The sequence below is a fragment of the Ovis aries genome, chromosome 1 (assembly GCF_016772045.2).
Source record: "Ovis aries strain OAR_USU_Benz2616 breed Rambouillet chromosome 1, ARS-UI_Ramb_v3.0, whole genome shotgun sequence".
In the NCBI taxonomy this organism is placed as follows: domain Eukaryota; kingdom Metazoa; phylum Chordata; class Mammalia; order Artiodactyla; family Bovidae; genus Ovis; species Ovis aries.
The window spans coordinates 20,297,752-20,314,849 of NC_056054.1; the positions used below are offsets into that span (position 1 = coordinate 20,297,752).

Below are 17,098 nucleotides of genomic sequence, written 5' to 3' on the forward strand. Positions count from 1 at the left end.
GATTAGTGGCTGCCTAGAGTTGAAGAGGTGAATGCTAATGGTCATGAGACTTCTTTCTGGGGTGATGAAAATGTTCTAAAATTAGACAGTAGCGATGGTTATACAACTGTGAATATAGTAAAACAAACAAACAAACAAAAAACCCCATTAAATTGTACATATTAAGTGGGTAGTTTGTTATGTACATTCTATCTCAATAAAGCTGTCTTTAAAAAATTAGGTCAACAATTAATAACAAACAAGGAACTTATACAAAGTAGCAACACTCAAATTAGTTTCCTGTTGCAAGTGGCAAGACTTACTGTTTAATATATGGACGCAACCATTATCACCTTAATCCCAGAATCAACCTTAACACTACTAAAAGTAGGTCAACCAGGTATTATGTGCATTATGACATGATGCAAAATGAGACAGAGCTATGATGTATTCTCGCCAAAACGTTTAGATATAAATCCATCAAGCTTTTACCTGTAAACTTTAGAGATAAATACAGGAACAAAAGGAACAAACTAAGTGATACCTTAAGAATGCAACTGTATAAACGCATTCTCAGGACAACCAGTCCAGTTTCAAAGTTAACATCACTGAAAAATAAGGACTAAGCTAGGTTAAAGGCTTCCCAGGTGGTGAGTGGTAAAGAATCTGACTGCCAATGCAGGAGACACAGATTCAATCCCTGGGTCAGGAAGATCCCCTGGCAAAGAAAATCGCAACCCATTCCAGTACTCTTGCCTGGGAAATCCCATGGACAGAGAAGCCTGGTGGGTTATAGTCCATGGGGTCATAAAAGAGTCAGACACAACTAAGCAACCAAACTACAAAGCTAGATTGAAGACAAATTAAACAAAGTGCATTTTAAGTTACTTTTATTTTTACTTTATTTATTTTTGGCCACACTGCACAGCTTGTGGGATTTTAGTTCCCCAACCAGGGAATGGGCCCAGGCCATGGAACCAAAGTGTTGAGCCCTAACTTGCCAAGAAATTCCCTAAACAAAGGGTTACAATGGACAAGGTCCTGGTTCAGATATTAGTTTGGATAGCCAGCAGTAGCAAACATTATTTTTTTGATCAGCTGGGGAAATTTGAATAATAGCACCTGCATACCAAAGGAAAGGAATATGGAGTGTGGGTATCACCCAGTTAAAAAAAAAAAAGCCAAGCTGTAAACTGATCTCATTTTAGTAAAATAAAAGTAAAAACTTACGTATATGTGCTTAGAGAAAGATCTTGGGAGGAAATGCACCAAAAGATAACAGTAGTGATTTCTGAATGACAGGAATGTCAAGTTTTATTTTCACATATCTGTATACTCTAATATTCTACACAGCACATTCACTGTTTTTTTAAAAAATGAATTAAAGACAGAATCACATGGGGGACTTTAATAAACTAACAGTGTCCAGGCCTTATCCCATATATATTTAAAGACGTTGAGAACGACTGCTCTTAAGAATTGGGAGTGGATAAAAGGGAAAATTCTTGTCTAGGTTTGTCTTTAAAAAAGACATTCATGGACTTTCTAACTTATTGAGTTAGGAAGGAGACCACTCTAAGTAGAGGCAGTAACTATATCTTTTAGAAAGAGCAAATTATATTAGTCAATTTTACAAATTAGGATCCTTGGTTGAAAAAAAGAAATCTGGTTGCGGTATATTAGCAGAATAGGAAATTTATCAACAGGATACTGAGAGTTCAAAAAAAAAAAAAAAAAAGATTTGGCAAACTTGTAAAAAATCAAGTCAAGTTAAGCAGTCAAAACCACCAACCAAAGTCACATCACAGGAAGAAGTCTCTCAGAAAACTGCCCGCTAGCTAGTATGCCACTGCCACAAGTCAACAGAATTAATTCTAAATTGTCCTTGCTCCTTTGTATCTCTCTCACTCCAGATTCAAATACCCAGTCAAGTGTATTTGATTGGCACAGCTGGGTCACAGCTACCAGGGGCCTTGGAAAGAAAGTCTATGTGTGTATGCAAACAAGCTACATGTCCTTTTCCAGCTTCCACTTCCATCAAGTTTTACAAAAAGGCAATATTGGAACAGGGTTAAATGGTAAACAGACAAAAGAAACAAAAACTTTAAAGTCCAATTACTAGAATGTCCAACACATACATCTTCCCAGTCGTAACAAATTTTAATCATTGTGCCTTCTGATTCATTCTCAAAAAAACATTTCCTGAAAGTAATTTCACAAAGTATAAAATTTTTAGACTATAATTCGCAACCTTTCTCAGGTAGTTATCTCCTTTCCAACATTTTGTTACTAAAAGGTCACAAGCACCTCCTGCAAACATACCTATATACTATCCCACTGATAGAAATGTAATTTACTTAAATCACAACAGTTCCAAATAATCAAACATATTATGAAACATACTATGTTACAAAAGTATATTTATCACCTGATGCAATCTGACACATTAAATTCAAGCTATAAGAGTCAGGTAACTAAGTGGTTGAGTTTTATGTACAAGCATATTTAAAAATCTCTTCTCAAGAATAAATTTTTTGCTCAAAATCCAAACATTACTTTTAAGTTAGAAGAGCAGACTCTGGCTGGATCTGGTTGTCACTTCACCTCTTTTTGCTTCAAATCCTTATCTGTAACTGGAGATTGTTGCAAAGTTAATGATTAAGTGAGTGAATATATGTAAAGTGTTAAGAACATTGCCTGGATGCTTTTCTCAGGGAAATAAGAGTCTTGTTTACAGTGAGTACTCCATAGGTGTAATGCTTAATAGTTAAGGACTAGGAGGGATTAAAAAAAAGCAGAGATATTACTTTGCCAACAAAGGGTCGTCTAGTCAAGGCTATGGTTTTTCCAGTGGTCATGTATGGATGTGAGATTTGGACTGTGAAGAAAGCTGAGCACCAAGAATTGATCCTTTTGAACTGTGGTGTTGGAGAAGACTCTTGAGAGTCCCTTGGACTGCAAGGAGATCCAAAGGAGATCAGTCCTGGGTGTTCATTGGAAGGACTGATGCTGAGGCTGAAACTCTAATACTTTGGCCACAATACCTCATGCGAAGAGTTGACTCAATGGAAAAGACCCTGATGCTGGGAGGGATTGGGGGCAGGAGGAGAAGGGGACGACAGAGGATGAGATGGCTGGATGCCATCACCGACTCGATGCACATGAGTTTGGGTGAACTCCGGGAGTTGGTGATGGACAGGGAGGCCTGGCGTGCTGCAATTCATGGGGTTGCAGAGTTGGACACAACTGAGCAACTGAACTGAACTGAGGAGGGATAAACAGGCTTCCCAGGTGGCACTAGTGGTAAAGAACCTGACTGCTAATGCAGGAGACATAAGAGACATGGGTTTGATACCTGGGTGAGGAAGATCCCCTGGAGGAGGGCACGGCAACCCACTCCAGTATTCTTGCCCAGAGAATTCCATGGACAGAGGAGCCTGGTAGGCTGCCTACAGTCCATTGGGTTACAGAGTTGGACACAACTGAAGCGGCTTGGCTCACACATGTACACACAGGGCAGGGAGTAAACAATAGGAAAAAAATTCTGTTTTGAGAAGAGAAATTTTCGGACCAAACAGGCTGAGGAAACTACTCACTAGTAACCAAAAAAGAAGACAAAACCACTACAAACCCAGCATATTTAGCTCAATTTTTTTTTTTTAGCTCAATTTTATAATACAACAAATATACACTAGGTAGGAAAAAAAAAGGACAAGAAACAAACTAGCTGGAAAAGTTAACACTGAATTGGGCACAGGACCAAAACAAACACTCCATTTTACAACCATGTTGGAGGAGGGTTAATATCTCATACAATTACTCTATGCTGCTCAACAGAGAAATTGTGAGAAAATGATATGAGAAACAGTGAACAAACCAGAAGAAAAAAAAGGCTACCAATTTACAGGAAAATCTAGAATGTGGGAAACTGCAGGAGAAATAACCTGTTTTCTTCAACAAAGTACAAGGGAAAAAACCCTAAAGAAACATACAAACTAAGAGGCTTAAAAGAATATCAGTCAAAAAAAAAAAAAAAAGAGAGAGAATATCAGTGTCAATTACAGTGTGGGACCTGGATACTAATTCAAATAAAGAGAAGTCAACAGAAAAGTAATAACTAGAAAAGGAAAAAAATACCAAAAAGCCCATGTGCAACCATCTGTTCAGATTCCACACAATTTAATTCAATAAGTAAAAGGTAAAGACAATTTGGAAAAATTTACTTGACAATTATGAAGTGCTTACAACAGTCAGGCATTGTATTAAGAACTATACAAATGTTATTTCATTTATTTACTACAAAAACTCTATGAGAAGGTACTATTACCCCCATTTAACAAAGCAGCAGGCAGAAATCATACCTAAAACTTTATCAAAGTCTCAAAGCTTTAAGTGGTAATGCAGAGATTCAAACCAAGGGCACTATGACCACCATACCACCACGCCATCTCCCTACATATGTGGTGAAAATCCAGCTTCGGAATCAGACAGCTGTCTGAGTCCCCACCACTCACTATGTTATGCAAACCACTGAACTTCTTGGATCCTCTGTACACTCACATATAGAAGCATTAATATCACCTATTTAAACAAGCGTTTTGAGGAGCAACAAGAATATATATATATATATATATATAATGGACTCTGTTACACCCTCTAGCTTATGAAACCTTCAATAAATGGTTCTCACTATCCTTCTACCATACCTGGTAAGACTAATTAGAAAGCAGAGCTAATAATTCATAAGCACATAGCTGGAACACTGGAATAGTTCTACCTTTTAATTAACTAACTAAAGAACCCCCAAACCAACTTTTCAACATACTTGTAAACTTCAAGGACAGCAGTAATTCAGAAGAGAACTTTTTTATATAATGAAATTTAAATATATAATCTTTGGTGGCTCAGACACTAAAGTATCTGCCTGAAATGCAGGAGACCCAGGTTCAATCCCTAGGTTGGGAAGATCCCCTGGAGAAGGGAATGACAACCTACTTCAGTGTTCTTCCCTGGAGAATTCCATGGACAGAGGAGCCTGGTGGGCTACAGTCCATGGGGTCACAAAGATTCGGACATGACTGAGGGACTAACACTTTCAAACTTATAATCAGCAGAAACCAGACTTTGCAGTATAAAGTATAATCAAACTTAATTCTTAAAAGACAAAAAAACAAAAACACAACCAACTTATTCCACACATACAGACCTGCTACTCAGAAAAGTGCACTAAAACTTTGTTCATACTGATAATCCTCTTGTCTGACATCTGATTAATATATGGCAAAGTAGTCTTATTATAAAAAAGGAAGGTAAGCTTAATGACTATGTTAAAAATTAACTCCTTTAAGAAAGACGGCTTTCTGTGTTGTTATCCTGTGGATACTTTCGTGCTTATCTGTTAAACTACTAAGTTCCTGGGTGGTAGGAATGTTTTATAGTCATCTAGGCATTCCTAGACCTTAGCAGGCTGAAACTGGCACCACAGTATAGCCTCCAACATTTCTTAAAGTGTTTCCTAAAAGAACGATTGAACCATTTTGTTTGAAAAATAACGTGTCCAACAGATCAGTTAAAGGTCGAATTTTTTAAATAATAAATAATTTTTATTATTACTATTATTTTTTGTCATGCCATGCTGCATGCAGGATCTTATGTCTCTAGCCACATATCAAACCCAGGTTTCCTTGTAATGAAAGCGAAGAGTCCTAATCACTGGATTGCCAGGGAAGTCTGGCCAAAAGGCTGATTATTTGCTTCAGGAAATAAAAATAACTATTAGATGCCTTTAAACATTTGCTGAGTCTATTTGAAATCACCTGTAAAATTCATAACATGAGCAATATTTTACCTCATTAATTAAGATATACCTTTGGACAAAAGAACTTCAACTCATCCCACCGAATTATTTTTCAAGGTTGATTGTAGCCAGTTTTGTTTTGAGCAGAAATCCAGTGGGAAATAAAAAATCAGTCTGATTTTGAAGTGACTTGGGCAGCTACCACTCAGCACAACCACATATCAAACTGTAGACAATGGCAACTATAGTCAGTTACAAAGTAGTATGTTTTCTATGTATGAAAGAAAAGAAAGAAAGTGAAGTCGCTCAATGTCTGACTCTTTGCGACCCCATGGACTGCAGCTTACCAGGCCCCTCCGTCCATGGGATTTTCCAAGCAGGAGTACTGGAGTGGGCTGCTATTTCCTTCTCCAGGGGATCTTCCCAATCTAGCGATCGAACCCAGGTCTCCCACATTGTAGGCAGACGCTTTACCACCTGAGCCACCAGGGCAGTCCCTTTCTATGAATGGGGAAAGCCAAAACTTCATTCAAGTTTTCATCTTAGTATCACCTAGATTCCTTCCCCATTACAATTATTTGAAAAACCATAAATACATACCAAAATTTGCCTTTTCAACAAACTACTTTTTCAGTTGGGATATTTAAAAAATTGCTTAGGTTTAAGTATGTACCAGTTGGATGAATATCTGAACTTATTTTCCTCAACAAAAATAATGGGAATAAAACAATATCTACCTCACAGGAATAAACTAATAAAAATATAAAGCAATTCAAGCAACTGTAAGCCTCTGGCACATTGGTTACTCCTGTTACTAAGTGCATATACTTTAAGTTTTAATCATAAAACAAAGATACGCAATTTGTTGGGAGTATGATTCAAAATTGTTGTTTTATCTAAGTATTTAAATTTTAGTTACAAGCAGAAATATGTCCCAGATTTCTTGTCATTCCAAACGTATTAAAATGGCTGCATGTGCTGTCCTCAACCAAACTACTAAACAGCCACTGACAAGAAAACCAAGCTGAATTCATTCAAAATAAAAATGGCTTCCTAACAACCCCACACCACCAAATTTCAAGAGCTTTGCTAAGACACTATTCAGAATCAATTGAAAGAATATTTGTATCAGTATGTACAAACTGTTTTGAGAACCTTTAAAAAAAAGAGGTCTCACCCAAGTTTATGGGTTCAGTAGTCAACAAAAGCAAAACACAAAGCAACTGACTTGTAATTTCTACAAAGCACTTTAAACGTCTTTTCTGTAAAACCACCAAAATAATTTATGAACAACAACAACAAATCCTAGGGGAGTTGACAAAAGTAAACTTTCGTATTGAATCAATGTGGAAAGGTAAATTGAAATTGACTCCCTAAGGGAAGGAAGATGAAGTAAAATAGTTTATTTTCCTATTAATTCCAAACTTCTCATTCACAATTAGCACTTTATTATTTTATCTTTTAGACAGATTTCAACTTGAAACTGGAGCATCTTCCCAAATACTGAAGTTAACTGCTTTTGATTTCCATTCTATGCTCTTTTGTTTTCAGTTAAACCTCTGGATCTAATGTTGTTTTTTAAGCAGCAAACAAAAAAACAGCCTTTTGTTTGAAAGGGCACAACAATCAGGCACTCCACTTAAAAGTCTGTTTTCATTTGTCTTACATTCTTCTGATACGTGTCCCAATATAAAAGACCTTAGAAAAGGCCAGCAATCGACCAAACTGCAAATCTAAGTCTATTGAAGACCAATCACTATACTTTTTGGAAGGAATTACACAGAATGTGACTTCTGTTACTAAACTAAAACATGAGCCACCATAAACTTTATTTTTCCCAGATAAGCAATAAACATTAAGAGCAAGTATTTTAACAAATATGACAAACCAACTTAACAGCACAAAGTTGGCTGATAAAATTAACACCACAGCACAATTTCAAAACTATAAGCAACTACCAAAAAAACCGCACCCACTCTTATGTAAACTTTTGGAGTAAGCAAACTACTTTTGCTTCACCTTTGTTTTCACGTAGCAAAGACTCTTCAAGATAAGACAACAGTAAGATCAAAAGACCCAGTTGTTGAAAAATAACCAAGGAAAAATAACTAAGAAGTCAAGACTTGTTAACGTATTTAAGTTACTAAGCTCGGGGCACTTCCCCAAGCTACAGCCATTTTAGATTCAGCCTTTCTTTTGAGTTTTACGGGGAGTAGGGCGAGGTAGATGTAAAACAGAAAAAGTCCTCACTAAAACAAAGATCGACCAGCTTTTTTCTCCAGGTAGGGAGGAGTCGGTAGGGGCTGGACAGACCATCTAAATCAACGAAAACACCTCGCTACCAAGGGGAACCGGAACATTGGGGGCAGGGGTGCGGGGTTAAAGCTCTTCTTCCCCCCTCAGATACCCCACATTTGACTCACAGGTTTTTTTCCCCTTAGATTTTTCCATCACTGGAAAACAAAAGCCCTTGGCTCTAATTTAAGAAGGAGAAAGAAAAAGTAACCGTAAACCAAGCTACTCAGTCACCAACAAGCCGGAACGCCTGGAGCGGAGCCAGAGAGCCGCAGGTGAGCGTTCCGACCAGAAGAGCAAAGTTGAAGTAGGAGCGCTCTGGCAGAGTCTCGACGACGCTCGTGTGCAACGCTCCACGCGTGGGGGAAGGTGCCCCGTTCGAACCACACGGCCCGTGGGCTCTGCTCCCGGTCCCCGGACCGACCTACACCCAACCACCTGTGTGAGAGCCTCCTTCAACTTGTTTCAACAGCCGATCAGTCAGGCACCGGGTGGAGCCCTGCGCCAGATCACTCACGATCCCCTACCCCACCGTTGTCGGGAACTCTCACTCACCGGGCAGTGGAGGGGCTACAGTTAGGGACCAGTCGGGGCGTCTGAGGGCGCGTCCCCAGCTTCCTGATCCGGCAGAGGTGGAGAGCCCACAACCATAACAAAGGTCTTCCCAAAATGGCTGCCCGGCCCACACGGCCCAGGAGGGGCAGACCGGGTGGAGGGGGAGGAGCGACGACCAGCCCGGCCCTCCCGCAATCTCACCCCGCCTCACACACGCCCACCCGTTCGCACCGCCCACAAGCGCGCACGCGCATGCGCACGAGCCCTGTTCGGGTGACCCCCCCCCCCCCCCGCCGGCGCCCCAAGCAGCCAACGTTTAGCCGAGGGGACGGCGGTTATTCCCTGCCCCGCCCCCAGCTCCCTCCGCTGCGTCTCTTGGCGGCGCCCCTGCCCCTCTACAGAGTTGAACGCTGTCTTTCTTAGCGCCGCCTCAGAGGCAGAGACCAGCTGGATTTGGTACTCCCCTTCACATCTCCTCTCCAGGCACTAGGGCCTGGGCGCCGGTGAATGAGTGGGTGGGGGTGTATACGTGCACCCGTTTTTCCCCGCCCCTTCATTCTGCACCTTCCCACACCCCATCTCTCAGCAAGCACACTTCTCCAAACTACATCTACAAGTACTAACAAACCGGGTTTGTAGGCGCGTGTGTTTTCCGACCCTTTCCCACCTTCGGCTCCTTCCTTCTTTCACGTGCGCGCGCCGTTAAGACTCCAGCCCCCAGCAGGCCACACGGCTGGGCTTTGGCGGCCTGAGTGGCTGGTCCCGACGCACTACCCGCTGGGAGTGGTAGTTCCGCCCGACCGCTGGCGTCACGCCCCTGTCCCAGTACTGGGCGGTTTTCTGGCCAGAGCCTGCTCCAGTGCCAGGACGGAGAAGCTGTTTCTTCGGCTCTAAGTCTCATTGGGTATCGCATAACGGGAAGGGGCGGCGCTGCCATGGCCGAGAAGGAAATAAAAGTGAAAGCCTATGGCGACTGGAAAGTGTTACTATTAGGAAGTATTCCCTGTGAATCTGTTCTGTACGAGAGGCTAAACCATGTGACAGCCGGCAACCAAGAAGCTAGACTTCATAGAATCGGGAGGAATGGAGGAACTGGGTAGCGTGGGCCCCTGCAGCTCTCCTTTTGTTTTCAGATAAACGCGCAAATTGCCTAATAGTGTTTCCTTTGATAGACTGTGAAATGGAGGCCCAGAGAAGGAAAGGGACTTGCTCAAGGTCACAAAGCCCACAAATAAAAGTTAAAGCACAGAGTGACAGGAGGAATAATCAAACTTACACAGGTTACCCTAAAGACTTATCACACTTATCATGAAAATAAAAGTCTTGCCCCTTATTTTCTTTATTTCTTAACAAAATTTCCGGGTACCAGCAAAGAGAATGAAGTGGAACTTTTTTCCCCTTAAGTAGTATTAGTTCAGTACCTTAATGAGCTGTGAGATATGCCCAGATTATCCTAGAAACCCCTTTTTAATGCAAAGTCAAAAATGAGTTCCAAGGACTTCCCTGGCTAAGACTCTGCACTCTCAGTGTAGGGGTTCCAGTTTGATCCCTGGTGGGGAAACTAGATCCCACATGCTGCAACTAAGACCCGGTGCAGCCAAATAAATATTTTTTTAAAGAAAAAATGAGTTCCAGAGATGGCAAGCAATTTGGCCAACTTTTCCTAGACTCCAAATCTCCTACCTTCCTACACGACCATCACTCCGTAATTGCACTCTACCTTCCCGGACTCTGCGGGGCAGATTTTGCTGGCTGGGAAACCCGGACTAGAAAGGAAAGGACCATTTAAGAACCCTACTACTACTACTAAGGATTCGCTCAGTTGTGTCCGACTCTTTGCGACCCCGTGGACTGTAGCCCACCAGGCTCCTACATCCATAGGATTCTCCAGGCAAGAGTACTGGAGTGAGTTGCCATTTCCTTCTCCATGGGATCTTCCCAACCCAGGGATCAAACCCAGGTCTCCTGCACTGCAGGCAGACGCTTTAACCTCTGAGCCGCTAGAGAAGCCCCTTTAAGTACCCTACAGACTTCAAAAGCCAGTTTCTACTAGAACTAAGATTTTACAGAAAAACCAGGGTGGGACTGGAGAAGGAAATGGCAACCCACTCCAGTACTCTTGCCTGGAAAATCCCATGGACAGAGGAACGTAGTAGGCTACAGTCCATGGGGTCCCAAAGAGTCGGACACGACTGAGCCACTTCACTTCACTTCACTTCAGGGTGGGAACTAGCTAGCGCTGGTCAAGTTTCCACCCGGACTCTTTTTTTTGCTCTCAGGAAGTGAGGGGGGACAATTTATTCTCACTTGCCGGAAGTCTTTTTTCCAGAGTTCCGAGCTCTTCTTGCAGTTCAGGTTTCTACCTCTGTGTGCGACGCTGGCAAGTGAGTAGCAGGGCTGTTGCCACAGGTGCAGGTTGGGAAAAGTGGTGGGGCACCAAGGCTTTGGTGTAAATTGAAGCCGCGGGCGCTGTTGAACAAAGTTTCCTGGGATCTTTGCTTCCAGACTTCATCCCTTTTCTACTGATGTCGGCTCTAAGAGTTGTAGTTTGTAACTCTTATTTGGCGCAGTGGAAATATTGAGCATTTTCACCCAAATTGAGTGGATTAACTCTTGGGTCTTTGTCCTTAATCTCCTCACCCTTTGCCATCCCGGGCTTTAGGCTATCACATTTTTGCTTTAATACCCTTGAGTTGGAAACCACTTGTCACAGTGCCTAGGGAGTTCGAAAGGTTGGGGGAGCATGTAATCCCTTAAAAAGGTGATTTTGAACAAACGTGAGTAGGTCGGTCCTGCAGGTATGTGTGTTTGGGAGTCAGGAAGTGTGTCTGTGTGTTTGTGTAGCCACTCAATTGTGTCCGACTCTTTGTGATCCCATGCACTGTAGGCTGCCAGTTTCCTCTGTCCATGGAATTCTCCAGGCAAGAATACTGGAGTGGGTTGCCATTCCCTTCCCCAGGGGATCTTCCTGACCTAGGAATCAAACCTGGGTCTCCTGCATGGAAGGCCATCTTTACCATCTGAGCCACCAGGGAAGCCCATATTATCTAATTGACCCGGGATAACTTAACTCCCTACTTGCTTCCATATATGGAGAGAGAGCCATTGACAGTCTGGTATACAGAATTTCTTGACCCAGCCCTAATATCTGTGATCAAGAAATTAGTTCACTGTTTTTTTGTTTGTTTTTTTTTTTTTTTTCCAGTAGGCGAGAAGTAAATTTATTAATAAAGGAATCTTTTGAGAGATCGGCAAGGGGGCTCTGCCAAGTTTTTTTTTTAATCTGTGTTAGATCTTAGATGTGACTCCTTGCAGCTGGAGAGCCTAGTTGCTTTTGCATGTGGGATCTTAGTTCCTCCACAGGGCTCAAACCACATCCCCTGCATTGGGAGACTGCAGACTCTCAACCACTGGACCACCGGGGAAGTCCCCAAGTTTTTAAATTAAGCAGCCACTGTGGGTTTTGGATTTTAGACACTTCTGTTTTTCTGGTTAATACTGGGACTCATGTAAACATGACAGATCTGGGTTCATAGTATTCTCATTCAGCCACTTACTGGTTGCTTACATTTTGTAAGGTGGGAATAATAGCTAGTTGGTTTTTTTTTAGTGCCTGCTTTGTGTTAGGGACAGTGCACATCTATTAGCTTATTTAATTTTTATAGCGACCCTATGTAGTTATTATAAGCCTTAGGTGAGTGAACTGCACTATAATCAGGTTAAATTAATTTGTCCAAAATCGCATAACTAATACATGGTAGAGCCAGAATTCCAGCCTAGGTCATTTGACTCCAAAATCTGCACTCTAACTTAACAGATTATTAATATCACTCAGCACCAAATTGATGAGGTGCCTGTATTAAATAAGTTCGTGCATATAAAACACATAATTATAATGCCTGGTTCGCAGCTAGTTGTATTGATTGCTATTATCATTACTTTTAAGCTATAAACTCCTAAGCCCCAAAATAAATAACTAAGGAGAAAAAAGAAAGCAGACAAGTTATGACTTTCAGTGTTAAAGATAAGAAAGCTGGCACTTCAAGGGAGCAATTTATCCAAGGTCACACAGCTGGGAAATGATAGAGGCATTTGTAAAGATCTAGATACATTGTCCAGGGAAGGCAGTGGCACCCCACTCCAGTACTCTTGCCTGGAAAATCCCATGGATGGAGGAGCCTGGTAGGCTGCAGTCCATGGGGTCGCTAAGAGTAGGACACGACTGAGCGACTTCACTTTCATGCATTGGAGAAGGAAATGGCAACCCACTCCAGTGTTCTTGCCTGGAGAATCCCAGGGACGAAGGAGCCTGGTGGGCTGCCGTCTCTGGGGTCACACAGAGTCGGACACGACTGAAGTGACTTAGCAGCAGCAGCAGATATATATTGTCTCTGCATTACTCTTCTTTACACCCAACAGCAAAAGCTAAATTAATGGTTCAAAGAAAAGGATCTATTTACTACATGTTACTGATTTTTTAAAACATTAATGACTGTTTCCAAAGGAAACTGTTATATGGAAGAAATTCCCCCAAATTCCTACTTTTAAAAATTATGCATGAAGTGAAGAAAATTAAATGACATCTTATTTTGTTCACAGCAGCATGCTTCTGATTCAGACCCTCCACTTAACTGTAAAAATACATTAATCAGAACTGTGTGGCATCTTCCTAAGCAAGACTTTCAGTGGGACCCAGTATGCTTCACTTCATCCGGAAGTTTTCTCAAGCATCTTCAAAGGTTGGTTTATTCAGCAAATATTTGAGCACTACTTTCCAAGCACTGCTTCACTGGACAATAGTAGTAAAATAAAGAAGACAAAAATCCTTATCTTCATACTGTAGTTGATCTGGGTAAGAGTAAAATACAAATAAGTGAAATATTTACTATGTCAAAGTGAAATATTTGGTATGTCAAATGGTAAGTGCTGTGGAGAACTACAGAGCAGGGAAGGGGAATAGGGACAGTAGACTTTGAAGTTCTGCATTTATAAACAGGGTGGTCAGAGTGAGGCAATGATCGATGCAGATACCTCAGGGAAGAACATTTTAGAAGAAAAAACAGTTCTCAAGATGGACTCATTCCTAGCAATTTTGAATAACTACCAAGATTCTTTAAATAGCTCTTATGTTTTCTTTAATCCAGTATTTTCTGAGTTACAGTTGATCTGTGTAACTATTGAAGTATGGAATCTACTCACTAAAGAACAGAATCAGCAGAAGAGGTTATTGCTTTGGCCATGTGCCATGAGCGGCACTGGGGATTTTTTTTAAGGCAAAGGAAAAAAAAAAAACATATGGTCCAAGCCCTCAGGTCTACTGAGACAGACAAGTGAACATGTGATTTTAATTCACTGTGAGAGTTATGATAGGAGTGTGCATAGGGTGCTTGCTTACAGCAGAATTAAATCACATTGGAGAAAGCTTCCAGCTGAATTTTGAAAGGTAAGTTCCCTAAAGAGAAAAATGGTAATCTAAAATTCTAGGCAGAGACTTGTAGAAAGGCATGAAGCTATGAAAAGTTTGCAGTGTCTAAAGCTTAATTTTCTTTACATAAAACAGAACTGCCATAGTAATTAGTGCAGCTTCTTTTTCAATTTATAAATAGAAGAGGCAGTTTAGAATGCCAAAAGCTAAAGACCTAGTCTTTACCTGTTCCTCCAGATCTTTCTTTCATGGGATAATATTGTGGTAGGCCAAAATGTACCATGGTTTCTATTCCGTAGTAGCTTCTTTTGCATGTTGTATAGCTATTTAATAGTCTTTGCAGCAATAACATCACCCTATACGCCAACCTTTACGTTTGACATGCAGCACATGGTTTGTTTTTATATTGTTTCATATTGTGACTAAAACATTTGGTGATTTTCTTTTTTAAGTCTGTTTTATTGTCTTCTGGTTCTATTTTCCCTATAGATGCTGAAGTACACTTCCACAGTCAGACCAGGAGCCAGCAGGAGAATAGAAACACTTTCTCACAAGACATGTCTTCAGCAGAACTTTTCCCCTTTGTTTCCGAGACTTTGGCTTTTCTCATCCTTTCCAGCATGTGTGAGCAAGACACAGTATTATCATACTTCCCTATGCAGTTTTAAGAAGAAGCAAGAGCAAGCAGTGCTTCCAGCCAGGCCACCACGAACAATCAGTTTCCTGCCTGACAGCCCAAAGCCAGCATTATACATAACTCTGGCAGGACTAATCCCATTCGTTGCTCCACCAGTGGTCATGGTGATGACAAAGACTTATATTCCCATATTAGCTTTTACTCAGATGGCTTATGGAGCCAGTTTCCTTTCTTTCTTGGGAGGGATCAGATGGGGTTTTGCTCTGCCAGAAGGTAGTCCAGCCAAACCAGACTTCCTCAATTTAGCTAATAGTATAACTCCTGTTGTGTTTTCATGGTTTGCTTTCTTTATTTCTGAAAGACTAAGTGAAGCTATAGTCACAGTAATAATAGGTTTGGGGATAGCGTTACACACTGAACTCTTTCTCTTGCCCCATTATCCCAATTGGTTCAAAGCCCTGAGGATAGTAGTCACTTTAGTGGCCTTTTTTTCATTTGTAATCACTTTACTAGTGAAAGATTTTTATCCAGAGAAAGGACCCAAGAGACTTGGGCAAGTAAAATAAACATAAAACTACTCTATAGATAATGTTAGTATGTTGGTTAGAAGCCTTGTGTTTTACAGTCATCTTTTTCTACCTCTCCTGTTTAGCTTTTTCCCAGGAAAGGTGATATTTTCTTTCCAAACTATTTTTCATTTGTAGAATCTTTATCTTAAAGAAATCACTGAGAAGCAGCTTGAAAACCCTTAAGTAAAATTCTCATTTAGTCTTTTTATGAGTTATAGTCATCCACTTAAAATTTTCAATGTTTTGTTTTGAAAAATGTAAATAAAAAATGATGAAAAACACTGTGCTAGAGCTTTACAGTCATTGAAAACACACACACAAACTCTCAGAGGAAAACTTCATGAGTGTCTAAAAATGATAGGTGGCTCTAGTGTGGAGTTTTCATTGCAGTTGCCCCTGGAAATTGCATTTCCAAGCTCATTTTACCTGGCATAACCTAGTTATTTGAACTGAAAGGATCTATGGCTTTAAAAGTCAGTAGGAAGCACTGTCACAAGGGAAAGCTGTGTTGAAAGAAAAGCTGGACATATTTTCTGGTTTTATCCGGATATTTGGCAGAGTATAGACAGAACTTGATTTATGGACCTAACATTCCAGATTCCTATGTAATATTCTTTTTAGAATCAGACTTTACTTTCACCACCACAGACATCCACAACTGAGTGTTGTTTCCGCTTTGGCCCTGACGCTTCCTTTCTGGAGCTATTAGCAACTGCCTTCTGCTCTTCCCCAGTAGCATAATGGACACTTTCCTACCTGGGAGACTCATCTTTCAGTGTCATATCTTTTGCCTTTTCATACTGTTCACAGGGTTGTTAAAGTACCAGACCCACCTTACCTGTCTCCTGAGAAACTTGTGAGTCAAGATGCAACAGTTAGAACTGGACATGGAATAATTGACTGGTTCAAAATTGGGAAAGGAGTATGACAAGGCTGTGTACTGTCACCCTGCTTATTTAACTTACATGCAGAGTATATCATGCAAAATGTTAGGCTGGATGAATCACATGCTGGAATCAAAGACTGTCAAGAGAAATATCATCAACCTAAGATATGCAGATGATACCACTCTAATGACAGAAAATGAAGAGGACCTGAAAAGCCTCTAGATGAGGGTCAAAGAGGAGAGTGAAAAAACTGCCTTGAAACTTTCAACATTAAAAAAAACTAAGATCATGGCATCCAGTCCTATAACTTCATGACATAGAAGGGAAAAAAGTAGCAGTGAAAGATTTTATTTTCTTGGGCTCCAAAATCACTGTGGACAGTGACTGCAAGCAAACCCAGGTCTCCTGCATTGCAGGTAGATTCTTTACTTGCTGAGCTACAAGGGAGCTCAGATGTGAGTTGGACCATAAAGAAGGCTGAGCGCCAAAGAACTGATGCTTTTGAATTATGATGCTGGAGAAGGATCTTGAGACTCCCTTGGACTGTAAGGAGATCAAACCATCAATCATAAAGGAAATAAACCTTGAATATTCATTGGAAGAACTGATGCAGAAACTCCAATACTTTGGTCCCCTGATGCGAAGAGCTGACTCACTGGAAAAGACCCTGATGCTGGGAAAGATTGAAGGCAAAAGGAGAAGAGGCAGCAGAGGATGAGATAATTAGATAGCATCACCGACTCAATGGACATGAAATGTGAGCAAACTCCAGGAGATGGTGGAGGACAGAGGAGCCTAGCTTGCTGCAGTCCATGGGGTTGCAAAGAGTGGGAAACAAGCTAGAAACTGAACAATAACAAGTAGATACAACTTATCTCCAAACATAACACCAACTGGTAAAAAAAATACTTAATAAAGCGACTAGTAAGATCCCCTGCAGAAGGGCATGGCAAC

The 17,098-nt window shown here is 41.0% G+C and overlaps 2 protein-coding genes across 10 annotated transcripts in view; one reads left to right on the plus strand and one right to left on the minus strand.

Moving 5' to 3' along the window:
- The window catches only part of GPBP1L1 (GC-rich promoter binding protein 1 like 1), a 64,283-nt gene extending 54,953 nt beyond the window's left edge, over window positions 1-9,330 (minus strand). For 2 of the 8 annotated variants that reach the window (XM_060406189.1, XM_027969386.3), the window contains exon 1: window positions 9,294-9,330. The gene's annotated coding sequence lies outside the window, so the exon portion shown is untranslated. Of the gene's footprint in view, window positions 1-8,626; window positions 8,738-9,250 lie in introns of those variants that run through there. The other 6 variants (XM_060406136.1, XM_027969377.3, XM_060406213.1 and 3 more) reach the window with 3 other exon arrangements.
- A 1,623-nt stretch (window positions 9,331-10,953) lies between these two features.
- Window positions 10,954-15,538, plus strand: TMEM69 (transmembrane protein 69). 2 transcript variants are annotated; one of them, XM_004001926.5, is made up of 3 exons: window positions 10,954-11,010; window positions 13,226-13,365; window positions 14,541-15,538. In XM_004001926.5, the coding sequence occupies exons 2-3, from the start codon at window positions 13,324-13,326 to the stop codon at window positions 15,252-15,254; spliced, it is 756 nt and encodes a 251-aa protein (XP_004001975.3). In that variant the 5' UTR covers window positions 10,954-11,010; window positions 13,226-13,323; the 3' UTR covers window positions 15,255-15,538. The 2 variants fall into 2 exon arrangements, with proteins under 2 accessions (XP_004001975.3, XP_014947433.1); XM_015091947.3 differs by having other exon boundaries at window positions 13,229-13,365.
- Window positions 15,539-17,098: the final 1,560 nt, after the last annotated feature.

Bases quoted from the DNA above. Each gene is read 5' to 3' on its own strand.
- TMEM69 (XM_004001926.5), top strand. From the start codon at position 13,324: ATGCTTCACTTCATCCGGAAGTTTTCTCAAGCATCTTCAAAG. The intron at 13,366-14,540 runs GTTGGTTTATTC...TTTTCCCTATAG, and splicing joins TTTCTCAAGCATCTTCAAAG to ATGCTGAAGTACACTTCCAC.